This window comes from Callionymus lyra, chromosome 9, assembly GCF_982586985.1.
Source record: "Callionymus lyra chromosome 9, fCalLyr1.hap1.1, whole genome shotgun sequence".
Lineage (NCBI taxonomy): Eukaryota > Metazoa > Chordata > Actinopteri > Syngnathiformes > Callionymidae > Callionymus > Callionymus lyra.
In genome coordinates this window covers 28,275,440-28,296,325 of record NC_141826.1, presented here as the reverse complement: position 1 = coordinate 28,296,325, position 20,886 = coordinate 28,275,440, and the positions used below count along the sequence as shown (strand labels likewise).

The 20,886-nt window shown below is 35.1% G+C and overlaps 2 protein-coding genes across 3 annotated transcripts; both read left to right on the top strand.

Moving 5' to 3' along the window:
* The first annotated feature begins 7,989 nt into the window (after positions 1–7,989).
* Positions 7,990–17,900, top strand: tspan6 (tetraspanin 6). Of its 2 annotated transcripts, none has more exons than XM_087798805.1 (8): positions 7,990–8,181; positions 10,236–10,424; positions 10,503–10,577; positions 10,714–10,812; positions 14,443–14,598; positions 16,614–16,697; positions 16,938–17,021; positions 17,437–17,900. In XM_087798805.1, the coding sequence occupies exons 1-7, from the start codon at positions 8,095–8,097 to the stop codon at positions 17,004–17,006; spliced, it is 759 nt and encodes a 252-aa protein (XP_087654931.1). In that variant the 5' UTR covers positions 7,990–8,094; the 3' UTR covers positions 17,007–17,021; positions 17,437–17,900. The 2 variants fall into 2 exon arrangements, with proteins under 2 accessions (XP_087654931.1, XP_087654932.1); XM_087798806.1 differs by having other exon boundaries at positions 16,938–17,039.
* An 845-nt stretch (positions 17,901–18,745) lies between these two features.
* Positions 18,746–19,759, top strand: mid1ip1l (MID1 interacting protein 1, like). Its single transcript, XM_087798720.1, has 2 exons — positions 18,746–18,894; positions 19,007–19,759. The coding sequence occupies exon 2, from the start codon at positions 19,024–19,026 to the stop codon at positions 19,477–19,479; it is 456 nt and encodes a 151-aa protein (XP_087654846.1). The 5' UTR covers positions 18,746–18,894; positions 19,007–19,023; the 3' UTR covers positions 19,480–19,759.
* Positions 19,760–20,886: the final 1,127 nt, after the last annotated feature.

The window sequence follows — 20,886 nt, the reverse complement described above, 5'->3', positions numbered from 1 at the left end:
AGTTGAAAATTGTTGGATTATAGTTGAAAATTGTGAAAATTGTTTGATTTTAGTTGAAAATTGTTTGATTATAGTTGAAAATTGTTGGATTATAGTTGAAAATTGTTTGATTACAGTTTAAATTCTTTGATTATAGTTGAAAATTGTTGGATTATAGTTGAAAATTGTTTGATTACAGTTTAAATTGTTTGATTATAGTTGAAAATTGTTGGATTATAGTTGAAAATTGTTTGATTACAGTTTAAATTGTTGGATTATAGTTGAAAATTGTTTGATTATAGTTGAAAATTGTGAAAATTGTTTGATTTTAGTTGAAAATTGTTTGATTATAGTTGAAAATTGTTGGATTATAGTTGAAAATTGTGAAAATTGTTTGATTTTAGTTGAAAATTGTTTGATTATAGTTGAAAATTGTTGGATTATAGTTGAAAATTGTGAAAATTGTTTGATTTTAGTTGAAAATTGTTTGATTATAGTTAAAAATTGTTTGATTATAGTTGAAAATTGTTGGATTATAGTTGAAAATTGTTTGATTTTTAGTTTAAATTGTTTGATTATAGTTGAAAATTGTTTGATTATAGTTGAAAATTGTTTGATTATAGTTGAAAATTGTTTGATTATAGTTGAAAATTGTTTGATTTTTAGTTTAAATTGTTTGATTATAGTTGAAAATTGTTTGATTATAGTTGAAAATTGTTTGATTATAGTTGAAAATTGTTGGATTATAGTTGAAAATTGTTTGATTATAGTTAAAAATTGTTTGATTATAGTTGAAAATTGTTTATTTATAGTTGAAAATTGTTTGATTATAGTTGAAAATTGTTGGATTATAGTTGAAAATTGTTTGATTTTTAGTTTAAATTGTTTGATTATAGTAGAAAATTGTTTGATTATAGTTGAAAATTGTTTGATTATAGTTGAAAATTGTTTGATTACAGTTTAAATTGTTTGATTATAGTTGAAAATTGTTGGATTATAGTTGAAAATTGTTTGATTACAGTTTAAATTGTTGGATTATAGTTGAAAATTGTTTGATTATAGTTGAAAATAGTTTGATTATAGTTGAAAATTGTTTGATTATAGTTTAAATTGTTTGATTATAGTTGAAAATTGTTGGATTATAGTTGAAAATTGTTTGATTATAGTTTAAATTGTTTGATTACAGTTTAAACTGTTTGATTTTAGTTGAAAATTGTTTGATTATAGTTGAAAATTGTGAAAATTGTTTGATTATAGTTGAAAATTGTTTGATTATAGTTGAAAATTGTGAAAATTGTTTGATTTTAGTTGAAAATTGTTTGATTATAGTTGAAAATTGTTGGATTATAGTTGAAAATTGTTGGATTATAGTTGAAAATTGTGAAAATTGTTTGATTTTAGTTGAAAATTGTTTGATTATAGTTGAAAATTGTTGGATTATAGTTGAAAATTGTTTGATTACAGTTTAAATTGTTTGATTATAGTTGAAAATTGTTGGATTATAGTTGAAAATTGTTTGATTACAGTTTAAATTGTTTGATTATAGTTGAAAATTGTTGGATTATAGTTGAAAATTGTTTGATTACAGTTTAAATTGTTGGATTATAGTTGAAAATTGTTTGATTATAGTTGAAAATTGTGAAAATTGTTTGATTTTAGTTGAAAATTGTTTGATTATAGTTGAAAATTGTTGGATTATAGTTGAAAATTGTGAAAATTGTTTGATTTTAGTTGAAAATTGTTTGATTATAGTTGAAAATTGTTGGATTATAGTTGAAAATTGTGAAAATTGTTTGATTTTAGTTGAAAATTGTTTGATTATAGTTAAAAATTGTTTGATTATAGTTGAAAATTGTTGGATTATAGTTGAAAATTGTTTGATTTTTAGTTTAAATTGTTTGATTATAGTTGAAAATTGTTTGATTATAGTTGAAAATTGTTTGATTATAGTTGAAAATTGTTTGATTATAGTTGAAAATTGTTTGATTTTTAGTTTAAATTGTTTGATTATAGTTGAAAATTGTTTGATTATAGTTGAAAATTGTTTGATTATAGTTGAAAATTGTTTGATTATAGTTGAAAATTGTTGGATTATAGTTGAAAATTGTTTGATTATAGTTAAAAATTGTTTGATTATAGTTGAAAATTGTTTGATTCTTAGTTGAAAATTGTTTGATTATAGTTGAAAATTGTTTGATTATAGTTGAAAATTGTTGGATTATAGTTGAAAATTGTTTGATTTTTAGTTTAAATTGTTTGATTATAGTAGAAAATTGTTTGATTATAGTTGAAAATTGTTTGATTATAGTTGAAAATTGTTTGATTACAGTTTAAATTGTTTGATTATAGTTGAAAATTGTTGGATTATAGTTGAAAATTGTTTGATTATAGTTGAAAATAGTTTGATTATAGTTGAAAATTGTTTGATTATAGTTTAAATTGTTTGATTATAGTTGAAAATTGTTGGATTATAGTTGAAAATTGTTTGATTATAGTTTAAATTGTTTGATTACAGTTTAAACTGTTTGATTTTAGTTGAAAATTGTTTGATTATAGTTGAAAATTGTGAAAATTGTTTGATTATAGTTGAAAATTGTTTGATTATAGTTGAAAATTGTGAAAATTGTTTGATTTTAGTTGAAAATTGTTTGATTATAGTTGAAAATTGTTGGATTATAGTTGAAAATTGTGAAAATTGTTTGATTTTAGTTGAAAATTGTTTGATTATAGTTGAAAATTGTGAAAATTGTTTGATTATAGTTGAAAATTGTTTGATTACAGTTTAAATTGTTTGATTATAGTTGAAAATTGTTGGATTATAGTTGAAAATTGTTTGATTACAGTTTAAATTGTTTGATTATAGTTGAAAATTGTTGGATTATAGTTGAAAATTGTTTGATTACAGTTTAAATTGTTGGATTATAGTTGAAAATTGTTTGATTATAGTTGAAAATTGTTTGATTATAGTTGAAAATTGTTTGATTATAGTTTAAATTGTTTGATTATAGTTGAAAATTGTTGGATTATAGTTGAAAATTGTTTGATTATAGTTTAAATTGTTTGATTACAGTTTAAACTGTTTGATTTTAGTTGAAAATTGTTTGATTATAGTTGAAAATTGTTGGATTATAGTTGAAAATTGTGAAAATTGTTTGATTTTAGTTGAAAATTGTTGGATTATAGTTGAAAATTGTTGGATTATAGTTGAAAATTGTGAAAATTGTTTGATTTTAGTTGAAAATTGTTTGATAATAGTTGAAAATTGTGAAAATTGTTTGATTATAGTTGAAAATTGTTGGATTATAGTTGAAAATTGTTTGATTTCAGTTGAAAATTGTTGGATTATAGTTAAAATTGTTTGATTATAGTTAAAAATTGTTTGATTACAGTTGAAAATTGTTTGATTATAGTTAAAAATTGTTTGATTATAGTTAAAAATTGTTGAAAATTGTTTGATTATAGTTGAAAATTGTTTGATTTCAGTTGAAAATTGTTTGATTATAGTTGAAAATTGTTGGATTATAGTTGAAAATTGTGAAAATTGTTTGATTTTAGTTGAAAATTGTTGGATTATAGTTGAAAATTGTTGGATTATAGTTGAAAATTGTGAAAATTGTTTGATTTTAGTTGAAAATTGTTTGATTATAGTTGAAAATTGTGAAAATTGTTTGATTATAGTTGAAAATTGTTGGATTATAGTTGAAAATTGTTTGATTTCAGTTGAAAATTGTTGGATTATAGTTAAAATTGTTTGATTATAGTTAAAAATTGTTTGATTACAGTTGAAAATTGTTTGATTATAGTTAAAAATTGTTTGATTATAGTTAAAAATAGTTGAAAATTGTTTGATTATAGTTGAAAATTGTTTGATTTCAGTTGAAAATTGTTTGATTATAGTTGAAAATCGTTTGATTATAGTTGAAAATTGTTGGATTATAGTTGAAAATTGTTTGATTATAGTTGAAAATTGTTTGATTACAGTTAAAATTGTTTGATTATAGTTAAAATTGTTTGATTACAGTTAAAATTGTTTGATTACAGTTAAAATTGTTTGATTACAGTTAAAATTGTTTGATTATAGTTAAAATTGTTTGATTATAGTTAAAATTGTTTGATTACAGTTAAAATTGTTTGATTACAGTTAAAATTGTTTGATCACACATGATGTATATAAACAAACCTCAAGAACATATCATCGTAAACACAGACCTTTATAATCCAGTGTAGAATCGTAGTCTTCAGTGACATCATAGTCTAATGTTGTCCCTGAAACAACTGAAAACACATCAAGTTAGTTCAGATCCTCCTGGTTTCCTTCAACAGCTTCAAGAACATTCCAGAAGAACTTGTGTTACTCAGCACTTTATCTTAACTTTCCAGTGCGTCACCTCGAGACTCAGGAGTCTCTGGTCTGAACGTGACTCTTCACGGTCTTCACAGTAATTACAGAGCAGAGATAATTCCATCCTGGACCTCTGGAGGATCTGAGGATGAAGATCTGACTACATGGAGCTCAAGAGATACAACTTTATTGATCTATAGTCGGTGATTGTGTCGACAAACTGAAAGAACCAGAGGATCTTTAATCTATAATGTCTGTTCAGTCACACAAACATCTACACAACAGTCACACAAACATCTACACGATAGTCACACAAACATCTACACAACAGTGACACAAGCATCTACACCACAGTCACACAAACATCTACACAACTGTGACACAAACATCTACACCACAGTCATACAAACATCTACACAACAGTGACACAAACATCTACACCACAGTGACACAAACATCTACACCACAGTCATACAAACATCTACACAACAGTGACACAAACATCTACACCACAGTGACACAAAAATCTACACCACAGTCACACAAACATCTACACAACTGTGACACAAACATCTACACCACAGTCATACAAACATCTACACCACAGTCACACAAACATCTACACGACAGTCACACAAACATCTACACAACAGTCACACAAACATCTACACAACAGTTACAGAAACATCTACACGACAGTCACACAAACATCTACACCACAGTGACACAAACATCTACACAACAGTGACACAAACATCTACACAACATCTACACAAACATCTACACAAACATCAACACAACAGTCACACAAACATCTACACAACAGTCACACAAACATCTACACAACAGTGAGACAAACATCTACACAACAGTCACACAAACATCTACACAACAGTCACACAAACATCTACACAACAGTGAGACAAACATCTACACAACAGTCACACAAACATCTACACAACAGTGAGACAAACATCTACACAACAGTCACACACACATCTACACAAAGTGAGACAAACATCTACACAACAGTCACACAAACATCTACACAACAGTGAGACAAATATCTACACAACAGTCACACAAACATCTACACAACAGTCACACAAACATCTACACAACAGTCACACACACATCTACACAACAGTGAGACAAACATCTGCACAACAGTGAGACAAACATCTACACAACAGTCACACAAACATCTACACAACAGTCACACACACATCTACACAACAGTGAGACAAACATCTGCACAACAGTGAGACAAACATCTACACAACAGTCACACAAACATCTACACAACAGTCACACACACATCTACACAACAGTGAGACAAACATCTACACAACAGTCACACAAACATCTACACAACAGTGACACAAACATCTACACAACAGTGACACAAACATCTACACCACAGTCACACAAACATCTACACAACTGTGACACAAACATCTACACCACAGTCATACAAACATCTACACCACAGTCACACAAACATCTACACCACAGTCACACAAACATCTACACAACAGTGACACAAACATCTACACGACAGTCACACAAACATCTACACAAGAGTCACACAAACATCTACACAACAGTTACAGAAACATCTACACGACAGTCACACAAACATCTACACCACAGTGACACAAACATCTACACAACAGTTACAGAAACATCTACACGACAGTCACACAAACATCTACACCACAGTGACACAAACATCTACACAACAGTCACACAAACATCTACACAACATCTACACAAACATCTACACAAACATCAACACAACAGTCACACAAACATCTACACAACAGTCACACAAACATCTACACAACAGTCACACAAACATCTACACAACAGTGAGACAAACATCTACACAACAGTCACACAAACATCTACACAACAGTGAGACAAACATCTACACAACAGTCACACACACATCTACACAACAGTGAGACAAACATCTACACAACAGTGACACACACGAGTGTAGAAGACTCACCACAGAGGACCAACACGGACACACAAAAGGCTCCTGGTCTCTTGTTCATCTTCTCCAGAAGCTTCATGAAGCTTCAGATCAAACTCTTGAAGATAAAAAGTCCAAAAGTAACGAAAAGAACAAAAAGTTTTTTCTCGCGAGTTTCTGCAGCTTTTGTCAGCTCGACCTGCGCAGTACTTCACTTCACCACCATGTGCCGCTGTTGTGCGTGTTTTATTTATTTATTTATTTATTGAGTAAAACTGTCACAACAATCTTAACTTAAACAATGAAGAGATTCAATGAAAATAGTTTGAATTCAAGTATTGAATGAAAGTGAAGGTTGTAAATTAATATAATTAAAATGAAGGAATAAAATAGTTTTACAGTTTACGAAGATATCAACATATAAAGTCATGTAATAATATATAATAATATAATAAAACAGCAGCTGGTTATAATGTTATAAAATAAAGAACCAAGACTTGTTTGTTTACTTTTCTTCTCAAGTATAAAAGTATTTAATGAAGTATGTTTGACCAGAATCATGAGTAATTAACATCATTTGTATAACTTATAAAAATATGTTCTAATGAAAGTAACAACGATCTGTGACGTGTCGTCAACATGAAGCTGCAGAAATAAAAGATAATTAATATAAATTCGATCAAAGGTTGATGTTGTTGTCACTTCATGTCATTATCCTGGTACAATGTTAGAAAAACACATGTTTGATCGACGAACGTCTCAGTAAAAGTACTTTTTTATTAATCATTGAAGTCTTTGTAATGACTTGAACATCTGGAGGTGATTCTTGGTTTAATCTGGTTTATTCTGGTTTATTCTAGTTTATTCTGGTTTATTCTGGTTTATTCTTGGTTTAATTTGGTTTAATTTGGTTTATTCTGGTTTATTCTGGTTTATGCTTGGTTTAATCTGGTTTAATTTGGTTTATTCTGGTTTATTCTGGTTTATTCTTGGTTTAATCTGGTTTAATTTGGTTTATTATGGTTTATTAGAAAAACTGTAGTAGTAGTTTTGTATGTAAAGTATATTTAAATATACCAAACAGCAGTACGGTGGCCCAGAAGTACAAAACAAATATAAATTGAAACAAATGTACAATTTACTAAAATTGTAAATAGAAATGAGGAAATATCAAATTTGTTTTAGGGTTTGTACATTTGTTCTGGACTTCTGGGCCACCGTATTAAGTCCTGGGTGTTTATAGACAAGTAGAAACAAACATTTGATGTGATTAAAACTACATAAAAACATTTATTAAAATAGCATCAGATTTATACAATAAAAACTACAAAATACAGAAACAAAGTCGGTAAAAACTTAAATACTGTGTTGCATTCGAGGAAACAAATGGCAAACTTTCGCCTGTTCTTAAGTAACTGACATTAATTAAAAAATAAAGATAAAATGGATGTTAACGACTTATTTATGAATTTATAACATTTATTGTGTTCTGATTGAACAGCTGTCGCTCATGTCTGCGCATGCGCACCAGGTTTCCGCTGCAATAAAAAACTTCCGTTTGACCTCATTTTTATTCCAACAGAAACCAGATTATTTCTCCAAACATTATCAAACCTCGCGACTGAAGAGTTTTATCTCGTTTCTCCTCTGAAGACGTTTTGTTTTATTAAAGCAGCGACACATCAGCGGCAGTGACGTCACTTCCGCTCCCTGACCTGATTCTGCTCGAACTTTTCGATCAACTTGTTGTTTCTTTTCTTTCTTTTGTTGTGTTTCTCTGAGATTCAACGCGATGTCGCCTCCGTCCAGGAGACTCCAGACCAAGCCTGTGATCACCTGCTTGAAGACCTTCCTGGTTTCTTACAGCCTGATCTTCTGGGTGAGAAACGATGCCAACGCGACACAAAAGATCACAGATTCTCAAACAAACACGAACAAACACGAACAAACACGACGATCAAAGAATCTCTGCTCGTCGTGTTTGTTCAGAGTCAACAATATATTCGTGTGTTTGTTTTAAAACTGACCAGACGAACTTTAAACGTCATTTAAACATTATAATGTTTTTATTGTTGTCTCCACATGTGTGGAAACATTATTGCGTGAAAGAATCAAACGAGTGAAGATTAAAATCTTCATTTCTGTCGTGTTTTAATGTGTCAATCAAACAGCAAAACACAACAAAGAATCTTTTTTAATAATAATAATATTATCAGCCACACAAACATGTCGTTGACGTCATGATTTAAAGTTACTTAATTAAAAACAAAAACAAATATCGTGTTTCTTACTGTAATATAAACGAGGGATTCTCTGAATAAATATAAGTCGACAAGGTTTCAGGTAATAAATGTGCAAGAATTCAGTAAATAATTGTAATTCAAACACGTCTGGATCTGCAGCAAACAAAATACTTTTCTAAACACAATCCTGGATTATTTATGTTTTTTGATGTTAAATAAAAACGTTGTTGTCACAGAGAGAAATGAAACTTTTTAGCATCAGTTTCACAGAGACAAGTAAATGGAGAAATAAGAATTGAAAGAATATATAAATGTATATTAAAGATAATATAAAGTAGGAACAGTGTTGAGTGACAGTTGTGTGTTTGATCAAAAGAAAGACATTATTGCTGCGTCAGTCTGGAAGATATCACTTGTTTATCACTTGTTTATCTGCTCCTGGACGACAACACCTGAACCTGAACTCAAAGTTCAAGTGGAAGCTTTTATCAGACGCTCGTGCTCGACTGCACTGATGCTGCGACGACCATCACACCATTAAACCTGTTGCCTGGCAACAACATCTGCATCACAGACGCTCTCGAATCACTCGTTTCAGCTCAAATCATTTTGAGCGTCTTTTCTTTTTAACCTTTGAAATCCTGTTTATTGTGAAAAGAACCAAAGATTTATTTGATTTCACTTCACGTTCGTCTTCATCTTGTCTTTGATAATATTATCACTTTGAAGAATGCTTATCAGTAACTGTTTTCAAATTAACTTTTATTTTTAGTTCTTCTGTAAAGATTTCTGGTTCCATAAGTTCCATAATAACGATCAACTCTGAACTCTAAGTTTAAATGTTTTAACATTGGTCACCAAACATTTGTACATTTGTTGTAGTTTTTTAATTTGTTTCAATAGTTTTCTAAATGTATTTATACATTTGTTTTAAATATTTAGAAAAGTAATTTTTTGAACATCTCAGCCCAACTTTTTAAGTTTCTTTTTTATTTAATTAATATCATTTTGTACGAATAATCTAATATTATCTTCAGTAAAGGCCTTTGAACTTTTATTTGAAATATATATACCGTATTCTCCGGACTATAAGTGTCTCCGGAGCACAAGTCGCTCCAGACATAAAATGCATAATAAAGAAGGAAAAACATATATAAGTCGCACTGGAGTATAAGTCGTGTTTTTGGGGAAATTTACTTAACATAACATATGAAGAGTTATTCAGAGAACTATAGCATCAATAACTAACTAGTTTACCAAACCATCCGTGTAACTCCAAATAACTCTTCATCCTCGTGTCGCTTTTAAACAACTAACTAACTCCGGAGGTAGAAGATGCTTCCTCTTCTACGTGGAAATGATCAACACAGGCCTAGAGCGCCCTCTTGTGGTTTAGTGTGAGAATAACATGTGAAATGATATAATAATGTGGTAATAATTTCACACACAAGTCGCTCCAGAGTATAAGTCAGACTATGAAAAAAAACTGCGACTTATAATCCGGAAAATACAGTATATATATATATATATATATATATACCTTTTAAATAATTCAATAGCATTAGTATGAAAGAGTATCAGGGTCACTCAAAGATGTTTTATTACAAGATTAAAGTTGTATAAAACATCAAGAGTGTTGACTCTTGTTTCAAACATCTTTCCATGACATTTATATTTGTTCGCTCCTCAGTTCACGGGTGTGATCCTCCTGGGCGTGGGCGTCTGGGGGAAGGTGACCCTGGAGCCCTTCCTGTCGCTGGTGTCGGAGGAGACGACCAACGCTCCGTACGTCCTCATCGGCACCGGAGCCGTCATCGTCATCTTCGGACTCTTCGGATGCTTCGCCACGTGCCGAGGGAGTCCATGGATGCTGAAGCTGGTTCGTGACTGTGAAGATGTTGATGATCAAAAGGTGTGAGTGTGGGTTCAAAGGTCATGACCCTGCCTGTCCTTCCAGTACGCCATGTTCCTGATGGTGGTGTTCCTGGCTGAGCTGGTGGCTGGAGTGTCAGGATTCGTCTTCAGACACGAGGTTTGTTCTCTGACGCTGTAGATGATGATGATGATGATGAAGAAGATGAAGCTGTAGATGATGATGATGATGATGAAGAAGATGAAGCTGTAGAAGATGATGATGATGATGATGATGTTGATCTTTGTTCCTGCAGATCAAAGCCAAGCTCGGGAATGCGTTTGAAAAGGCTGTGGAATCTTACAACAGCACAGACCAAGGAACCAGCCACGCCGTGGACACTGTCCAGATGACTGTGAGTCCAGAACCAACCTTTGAGGGTCAAGTCGACTGTAGCCTTGACTAGAGAGAAGAGCAGCAGAACTTTCATTATGACAGTACAATCAAGCCTCCGGCCTCTAGATGGCAGCAGTCGTTACGTCCTCCACAGCTAAAGGAAGAATGTTGACTGAGGACGAGAGGATACAGTGAGTCCAGCAGCTTCTAAAGCTGATGTTTGGACATATTTTGGTTTGAAAACAAAAGTTAAGACTTTGTCAAGAGTCATGTGGTCTGTAAATACTACAACACCAGAGTCAAGTACTGGACAATACTACACATATATACTTGTTACTACACTATCACAACACCAGAGTCAAGTACTGGACAATACTACACATATATACTTGTTACTACACTATCACAACACCAGAGTCAAGTACTGGACAATACTACACATATATACTTGTTACTACACTATCACAACACCAGAGTCAAGTACTGGACAATACTACACATATATACTTGTTACTACACTATCACAACACCAGAGTCAAGTACTGGACAATACTACACATATATACTTGTTACTACACTATCACAACACCAGAGTCAAGTACTGGACAATACTACACATATATACTTGTTACTACACTATCACAACACCAGAGTCAAGTACTGGACAATACTACACATATATACTTGTTACTACACTATCACAACACCAGAGTCAAATACTTGATAATACTACACATATATACTTGTTACTACACTATCACAACACCAGAGTCAAGTACTGGACAATACTATTTTTTATTTTAGCATCCCTTATTAGTCCCGCGAGGGGAAATTCAACCATTCACACATACTGATGTGAGTAGGCTGCACACTTGCGCCAAGTTCACCATCAGGAGCAATCAGGGTGAAATGTCTTGCTCAGGGACACAACGACACAAGCTTGTCTGGAGCTGGGATTGAACCTGCAACCTTTTGGACTGCAGGCAACCACTCATCTGAGCTATGTCGCCCCTATAACAATATATACTTGTTATTACTTGTTATTACACTATCACAACACCAGAGTCAAGTACTGGACAATACTACACATATATACTTGTTACTACACTATCACAACACCAGAGTCAAGTACTGGACAATACTACACATATATACTTGTTACTACACTATCACAACACCAGAGTCAAGTACTGGACAATACTACACATATATACTTGTCACTACACTATCACAACACCAGAGTCAAGTACTGGACAATACTACACATATATACTTGTTACTACACTATCACAACACCAGAGTCAAGTACTGGACAATACTACACATATATACTTGTTACTACACTATCACAACACCAGAGTCAAGTACTGGACAATACTACACATATATACTTGTCACTACACTATCACAACACCAGAGTCAAGTACTGGACAATACTACACATATATACCTGTTACTACACTATCACAACACCAGAGTCAAGTACTGGACAATACTACATATATATACTTGTTACTACACTATCACAACACCAGAGTCAAGTACTGGACAATACTACACATATATACTTGTTACTACACTATCACAACACCAGAGTCAAGTACTGGACAATACTACACATATATACTTGTTACTACACTATCACAACACCAGAGTCAAGTACTGGACAATACTACACATATATACTTGTCACTACACTATCACAACACCAGAGTCAAGTACTGGACAATACTACACATATATACTTGTTACTACACTATCACAACACCAGAGTCAAGTACTCAACAATACTACACATATATACTTGTTACTACACTATCACAACACCAGAGTCAAGTACTGGACTATACTACACATATATACTTGTTACTACACTATCACAACACCAGAGTCAAGTACTGGACAATACTACACATATATACTTGTTACTACACTATCACAACACCAGAGTCAAGTACTGGACAATACTACACATATATACTTGTTACTACACTATCACAACACCAGAGTCAAGTACTGGACAATACTACACATATATACTTGTTACTACACTATCACAACACCAGAGTCAAATACTTGATAATACTACACATATATACTTGTTACTACACTATCACAACACCAGAGTCAAATACTTGATAATACTACACATATATACTTGTTACTACACTATCACAACACCAGAGTCAAGTACTGGACAATACTACACATATATACTTGTTACTACACTATCACAACACCAGAGTCAAGTACTGGACAATACTACACATATATACTTGTTACTACACTATCACAACACCAGAGTCAAGTACTGGACAATACTACACATATATACTTGTTACTACACTATCACAACACCAGAGTCAAGTACTGGACAATACTACACATATATACTTGTTACTACATTATCACAACACCAGAGTCAAGTACTGGACAATACTACACATATATCCTTGTTATTACACTATCACAACACCAGAGTCAAGTACTGGACAATACTACACATATATACTTGTTACTACACTATCACAACACCAGAGTCAAGTACTGGACAATACTACACATATATACTTGTTACTACACTATCACAACACCAGAGTCAAGTACTGGACAATACTACACATATATACTTGTTACTACACTATCACAACACCAGAGTCAAGTACTGGACAATACTACACATATATACTTGTTACTACACTATCACAACACCAGAGTCAAATACTTGATAATACTACACATATATACTTGTTACTACACTATCACAACACCAGAGTCAAATACTTGATAATACTACACATATATACTTGTTACTACACTATCACAACACCAGAGTCAAGTACTGGACAATACTACACATATATACTTGTTACTACACTATCACAACACCAGAGTCAAGTACTGGACAATACTACACATATATACTTGTTACTACACTATCACAACACCAGAGTCAAGTACTGGACAATACTACACATATATACTTGTTACTACACTATCACAACACCAGAGTCAAGTACTGGACAATACTACACATATATACTTGTTACTACATTATCACAACACCAGAGTCAAGTACTGGACAATACTACACATATATCCTTGTTATTACACTATCACAACACCAGAGTCAAGTACTGGACAATACTACACATATATACTTGTTACTACACTATCACAACACCAGAGTCAAGTACTGGACAATACTACACATATATACTTGTTACTACACTATCACAACACCAGAGTCAAGTACTGGACAATACTACACATATATACTTGTTACTACACTATCACAACACCAGAGTCAAGTACTGGACAATACTACACATATATACTTGTTACTACACTATCACAACACCAGAGTCAAGTACTGGACAATACTACACATATATACTTGTTACTACACTATCACAACACCAGAGTCAAGTACTGGACAATACTACACATATATCCTTGTTATTACACTATCACAACACCAGAGTCAAGTACTGGACAATACTACACATATATCCTTGTCACAACACTATCACTATATATCACTGTATATGTCGTATCTACACTCGTCTACTGTGATCCTGGAGAAACCTAATTTCTTCCCTCAGATCAAGAAGTCATAGGTGGTCATAATGTTTCTTGTACGTTGTAGCTTCACTGCTGTGGAATCAAGAACTACACTGACTGGAAAGATAAGGAGTACTTTAAGGAGAAGGGAATTCCTGCCAGCTGCTGCAAGGTCAGCACCAACTGTTCACCTGAGAGCCTGAAAGACCTGGACAAGGCCAAGAACGAGGTCTACCAGTCGGTGAGTCTTTTTATTTACCATAAATTGTTGAAGGTTTTCATTGTTACAAACGACCAGCAGCGACGTCAGAATTCTCTGATCAAAGGACTTTGTTAATGAACTTTAACGATGAAGTGTTTCTGGTGATAAGAAGAGAGATTAACAGACAGAAGGTTTTCCTTGTTTTAAGTGAACCTCAGGATCGACTCACTTAAAGTTACTCTTTTGATGGACATGATGAGGCGTCACTGGTGCTCACTGAACATCTATAAACAAGTAGTGTTTTATATTCTCAGAATGAGTTGATCTGCCTCAGTTGAACGTTTGTCTTCACTAAGCAGTGCCGTGTCTTAAATCACATACTTCTCTTAGTACACTAGAAGTTAGTATCATCAGGATAGTGTACGTACTAACTAGTAACTAATCCTCCACAGATAGTATGTCTCAAACATACTTCTCTTAGTATACTAGAAGTTAGTATCATCAGGATAGTGTACGTACTAACTAGTAACTAATCCTCCACAGATAGTATGTCTCAAACACACTTCTCTTAGTATACTAGAAGTTAGTATCATCAGGATAGTGTACGTACTAACTAGTAACTAATCCTCCACAGATAGTATGTCTCAAACATACTTCTCTTAGTATACTAGAAGTTAGTATCATCAGGATAGTGTACGTACTAACTAGTAACTAATCCTCCACAGATAGTATGTCTCAAACATACTTCTCTTAGTATACTAGAAGTTAGTATCATCAGGATAGTGTACGTACTAACTAGTAACTAATCCTCCACAGATAGTATGTCTCAAACATACTTCTCTTAGTATACTAGAAGTTAGTATCATCAGGATAGTGTACGTACTAACTAGTAACTAATCCTCCACAGATAGTATGTCTAAACATACTTCTCTTAGTATACTAGAAGTTAGTATCATCAGGATAGTGTACATACTAACTAGTAACTAATCCTCCACAGATAGTATGTCTCAAACATACTTCTCTTAGTATACTAGAAGTTAGTATCATCAGGATAGTGTACGTACTAACTACTAACTAATCCTCCACAGATAGTATGTCTCAAACATACTTCTCTTAGTATACTAGAAGTTAGTATGCATCAGGATAGTGTATGTACTAACTAGTAACTAATCCTCCACAGATAGTATGTCTCAAACATACTTCTCTTAGTATACTAGAAGTTAGTATGCATCAGGATAGTGTACGTACTAACTAGTAACTAATCCTCCACAGATAGTATGTCTCAAACATACTTCTCTTAGTATACTAGAAGTTAGTATCATCAGGATAGTGTACGTACTAACTAGTAACTAATCCTCCACAGATAGTATGTCTCAAATCAAACTCTGCTGCTACAAACTAACAGGAAATGACGCGACAGCTTCTTCTTCTACTACTATTTAACGATGGTTTCAAGCAGCTGAAGGAACACTAGCGACACCTGCTGGCAGCACGTTTTGCAAGTTTGGAAAAAGAAATAAAGAAATAATATGAGAAGCGAAATATTCACGAGATATTTAAGCTGGTTTCTAGCAGCGAAGACGTTTTTATCCTTCTACTGCTGCTGAAAATACACATGTAAGTATATGAATATATATACTATATATATATAGTATATATAGTATATATATACTATATATATATATATATGACGTAACTTCCGTTTACAACGTCACTAAGATGGAGCCGTTTAGTGTCCATCGATTCATACTCCGTTTTGTGGGCGTTTTAGTAACAATCTAGTGAGTATGGAGCACTAACTACATTCACATACTAGGAATTGAGACGCACTTACGCACTTAAAATACTAACTTTGACACAAGTATGTGATTTGAGACACAGAATAAGTCATGTCTGGGTCATGTTGTGATAAGAGATAAGATGTTCAGACAGGAAATGAGTGATAAAAGTAAAGTCACTTAACAAAATAAAAGCACCGTAACTGTCTTTTAATTCCTAACATGATAAAGTGTTCGTTCCTTCAGTGACGACTGGTTTGTCTTCTGCTCGTTCAGGGCTGCTTCTCTCTGGTGACCAACACCATGGAGAGTAACCTTGGGATCATCGCCGGGATCTCGTTTGGAATCGCCTTCTTCCAGGTAATGACGACCATGTTGGAGAAACACCAGTGAAGTCCTTTGGTGTGAGACTTAGGACGGATGACATCATCAGGACTGCTTTAGGTTCTCAAGCTTCTTTATCTCCTCAAATGAGGACGAGGAGAAGATGAATGTGATCGAACATGTGGTTTAATGATTATAAAGATTAAAGCAGGTTTACAGCCTGATTACAGTCGATTTATTGTGAGTCGTACAAACTGATGTGTGATGTTTCCTCAGGTGATCGGGATCTTCCTGGCCTGCTGCTTGTCTCGATATATAACCAACAACCAGTACGAGATGGTCTAACGGCTGCTCCTCTCAGTAAGATCTGATCCACAAGTTAGTTTCTCCTAAACTGGTTCTTTACATTATTTGATTTATTTTTGATTGAACCTCATCTTGTTTGAGTCAAACACGTGTTTTCTCTACATCAACCAAATACAATCATAGAATCTGACAGTTTCAATAGTGGCGCCCTCTATGGGCCACTGAGAGGTTTGTGTCGTCATATCCTGTGTCTCTGGGTCTCAAGTTTCTGTCACTCAATCGTACTTCGTTGAAACATAACCAGGAATATCATTTGAAGCGATCAGTGTCTGATGATGATGTTTCCATTAGTTCAGGGAGTTCATTCTTTGTTCACGTTTTCTAATGAAACATCATTTTCAAAGTGACAGCGCCACCTACTGACCTGTGAATGGTGTCATGCTGAAGCAGGTGTTTTCTGTCCCGACAGGTGAACGACGAGCAGCTGCTGCACCAGCGTGGACGAGGAACCTCCTGTGATTTTAAGTGTTAGTTGATGTTCTTTTATTAGAGGCTTTTTATCTCTGGATGACAGAAGGGATCTTTAAGAAGGGATCTTTAAGAAGGGATCTTTAAGAAGGGATCTTTAAGAAGGGATCTTTAAGAAGGGATCTTTAAGAAGGGATCTTTAAGAAGGGATCTTTAAGAAGGGATCTTTAAGAAGGGATCTTTAAGGGACCAAAAGGGCCAGTTCAAGACGACGCGAGCGTTGGATGACGACGTTGCTGCCTCAGTGTCGGATGTTTATTAGACAGAATCTGCCTGACTTTGTAATTTGTGCCAAACCTGGTGTCGAGCTGCTGGAGCTCGTGTGACCATTTGATGAACAACCGTCAGTTCTCAGTGTTAACTTGTTGTTTAGTGATGCATGAAATAAAGGTTTAGTATCTTCAACCGACTCCGTTTCTCATCAGGAAGTTAAAAGAATATGATGCACTTTGTTTTCTTTCCTTATCGTGCAGCTTGAACGGCTCTTCGTCCGACATGCTCTAATGGATGTTTTGAATATAAACACGTTTTTTTTTTTTTATATATAAATGAACAATATTTTGCAAAAATTACTTTCAAAAAAATCCTATTCTATCATCTGTTGCTTCAATTTAGTCAACATTGTTTTAAAATTTTTAAATTCTTGTGACACTACTGTGGACAACAAGACAAAAAGCTGCGCTTTCTTTACCTATTTAACGCATGTATGACTTAATTTAATTCATTATTTTAAGATAAGATGAACCTTTAATCTTTAGATTATAACAGTTATAAGATTTAACATAATAATGAAATACAAAATAAAACAACAAACATTATTTGATTGATTTTTCTTGAGAAATACATATGAATATAATTTAACGTTTAGTTTACAAACACGTCACAGTCGTGAACTGTGTCATCCTGACCACTAGATGGCGCGACTGACTCACTAACCGCAGTCACAGACAAACATCCTCGTGCGAACAACAACAGATCAAGATAATAACCGTGTTTATCGCTGAGATCGTGAAGCATCGCAGCGTGTAGTTGTGTTTGTGTTGTGTTGTGTTCGAACGTGTAGCTTCAGACTCACAACAGAGACGATTACGTCATCAGTCTGCAGCGGAGTCAACAGATAATTGCCGCCTGACAAAGACTTTGATTGACAGCGCTTAAAAGAGCCGCGATTGGCCCGTTCAGGATCAGATGCTATTTAGGCCGCCTCCCCATCCGGGTCAGTGGCCAATCGGATCGTCCGCAGCTGCGCACTGAGCGAGTGGGCGTGTCTTCCACCGGCGGCGTCATATAAAAGCCGCGTCGAGGCTCGGCGTCGTTGAGGAACTTGTTTCCTTCACGTCTGGACCTTCAGAACCTCAGGCTGGCGGACTAACATCTCCCGAACTTCACCCCACCTCAGGTCAGTGGTCACGTGGCTCGGCCAAGGTCACGGTGGCGTGGCGGGAGTCTTGGTGACGTCACGGGGTCTTTGATCGCGCCGCGCATTAACGTCACGTGTCTTCCGGTCGCAGGTTCTTCTTCCGCCGCCATGATGCAGACCGAGTCCAGCAACAAACACTCGCTGCTCAACGTCATGCATCGCTTCATCGCCGCCGCCAACAACATGGACGAGACCATCATGGTGCCCAGCCTGCTGCGGGACGTGCCTCTGACGGAAGCTGCCCCCGCGACCCCCGAGAACAACAACAACAACGAGACCCAGCGAGACATGTACGAGCACTACCTGCTGCTCAAGTCCATCAAGAACGACATGGAGTGGGGCCTCCTGAAGCGCGAGATGAACAGCGCCACCTTCCTGGAGATGGCGGTGAAGCAGGAGGAGCCGCTGAGCGCCGACCTGCTGGAGGACAACGCCGAGCTGGAGACCCAGTTCCACTTCCACCTGCGGGGCCTGTTCGGGGTCCTGTCCAAGCTCACGGTGCAGGCGGACCAGCTGACCAACCGGTACAAGCGTGAGATCGGCGGCGGGAACTTCATGAGATAGACCCCCCCCCCCCCCCCCTCGCGCCCCGTCATCTGGACCTTCGACGGGTTCGCCGTCTGAACTGACCACAGCTTCTAACACTCCAAAGTTCCCCGTCCAGTCGCCCCTCGACCCGGCGGAGGTTCTGCCGGTCCACATGAAGCCCAGCTCCTGAAGTCCAAAGACCACCACGAGTCCGAGCTGAGCTGAAGGGCTCCAGACCCGCCGACAGGACTCGACCAGTCCCGGATCTTTCAAGAACTTTTATATTGTACTGAAATAAATAAACTTCTAAACTCGCCGTGTTTCTTCTTGGTGACGTCGGCCATCTTGGTTCACGAGGATTTACTAAAAGCGTCTCGAGCTCGTTAGACTCTGATTACCTCGTTAAGAAGCTGCTGATCCTCGACAGGTGTTCGCTGCACCTGAAGCTCTGTGTCTCAACACTCGGTCAGATGTTCAGAGTTTCCTCCTCAGATGTTGAACTTTCTCTTCAAAGATCTTAAGTCAACACTTGAAACATTTAAATGTTTTAAACTTTGACGTCTGAAGTGAACGACAGTCTTTCATCAAACCTTTAACTTCATGATCAAGTTTATCTGGAAGTTAAATGGTTGAGTTGTTACGGTTCAAAGTACTACTGGTTTAATTCTGTTAAACCACGAACTTGGTTCGTCTTCAAACCTGTGACTCTTAAGATGGTTTGTCATTAAAAACAGATCCTTGATTGACAGGTCGTCACAGGAATCATATTGACCTACAAACTGTTTACTGACTGCGGGTCACTGTGACCGAGCTGATGATTCACTGATCGTTTGGAGCCGTTTTAACAGATTAACCATTAATGAAACCTTAAAACTAGTTTAACAATGTTTATAAAATCAAGATTATTTTTCTAATTTAATGTAAAAATTTTAAAATACCATAATGAAGGAACCTCTAAACCAGGTCTAATTAGGGTCACCAGAGGTCAACAGGTCAGAGGACACACACACTCATTGTAAAACAGACACACATGTTAACACACACACACACTCTCATGGTAACACAGACAAACACACACACTCATGGTAACACAGACACACACATGTTAACAGACACACACACACTCTCATGGTAACACAGACACAAACACACACTCTCTTGGTAACACAGACACACACACACACACACACACTCACTCTCTCTCAGGCGTCTAAGTCAACACGTTGAGTCAACAGTTTGCTTTAATATCTAAACTGGATTGAAGTGAAGTAACTACGAGTGCAAACAAACTTTAGAAGCTGCAGAGCAGAGACACTGTTGTGTAACAGGTGTTGTGTGAGGACATGTGTGGCATGTTCACTCTTACACACACACACACACACACACACACACACACACACACACACAGAGAACACTTAAGACTTCATTCTTGCCTCAACAACG

Coding starts and splice junctions, on each gene's coding strand:
- tspan6 (XM_087798805.1), top strand. CDS start 8,095: ATGTCGCCTCCGTCCAGGAGACTCCAGACCAAGCCTGTGATCACCTGC. Junction 8,182..10,235: donor CTTACAGCCTGATCTTCTGG/GTGAGAAACGAT, acceptor TTCGCTCCTCAG/TTCACGGGTGTGATCCTCCT. Junction 10,578..10,713: donor GATTCGTCTTCAGACACGAG/GTTTGTTCTCTG, acceptor TTGTTCCTGCAG/ATCAAAGCCAAGCTCGGGAA.
- mid1ip1l (XM_087798720.1), top strand. CDS start 19,024: ATGATGCAGACCGAGTCCAGCAACAAACACTCGCTGCTCAACGTCATG.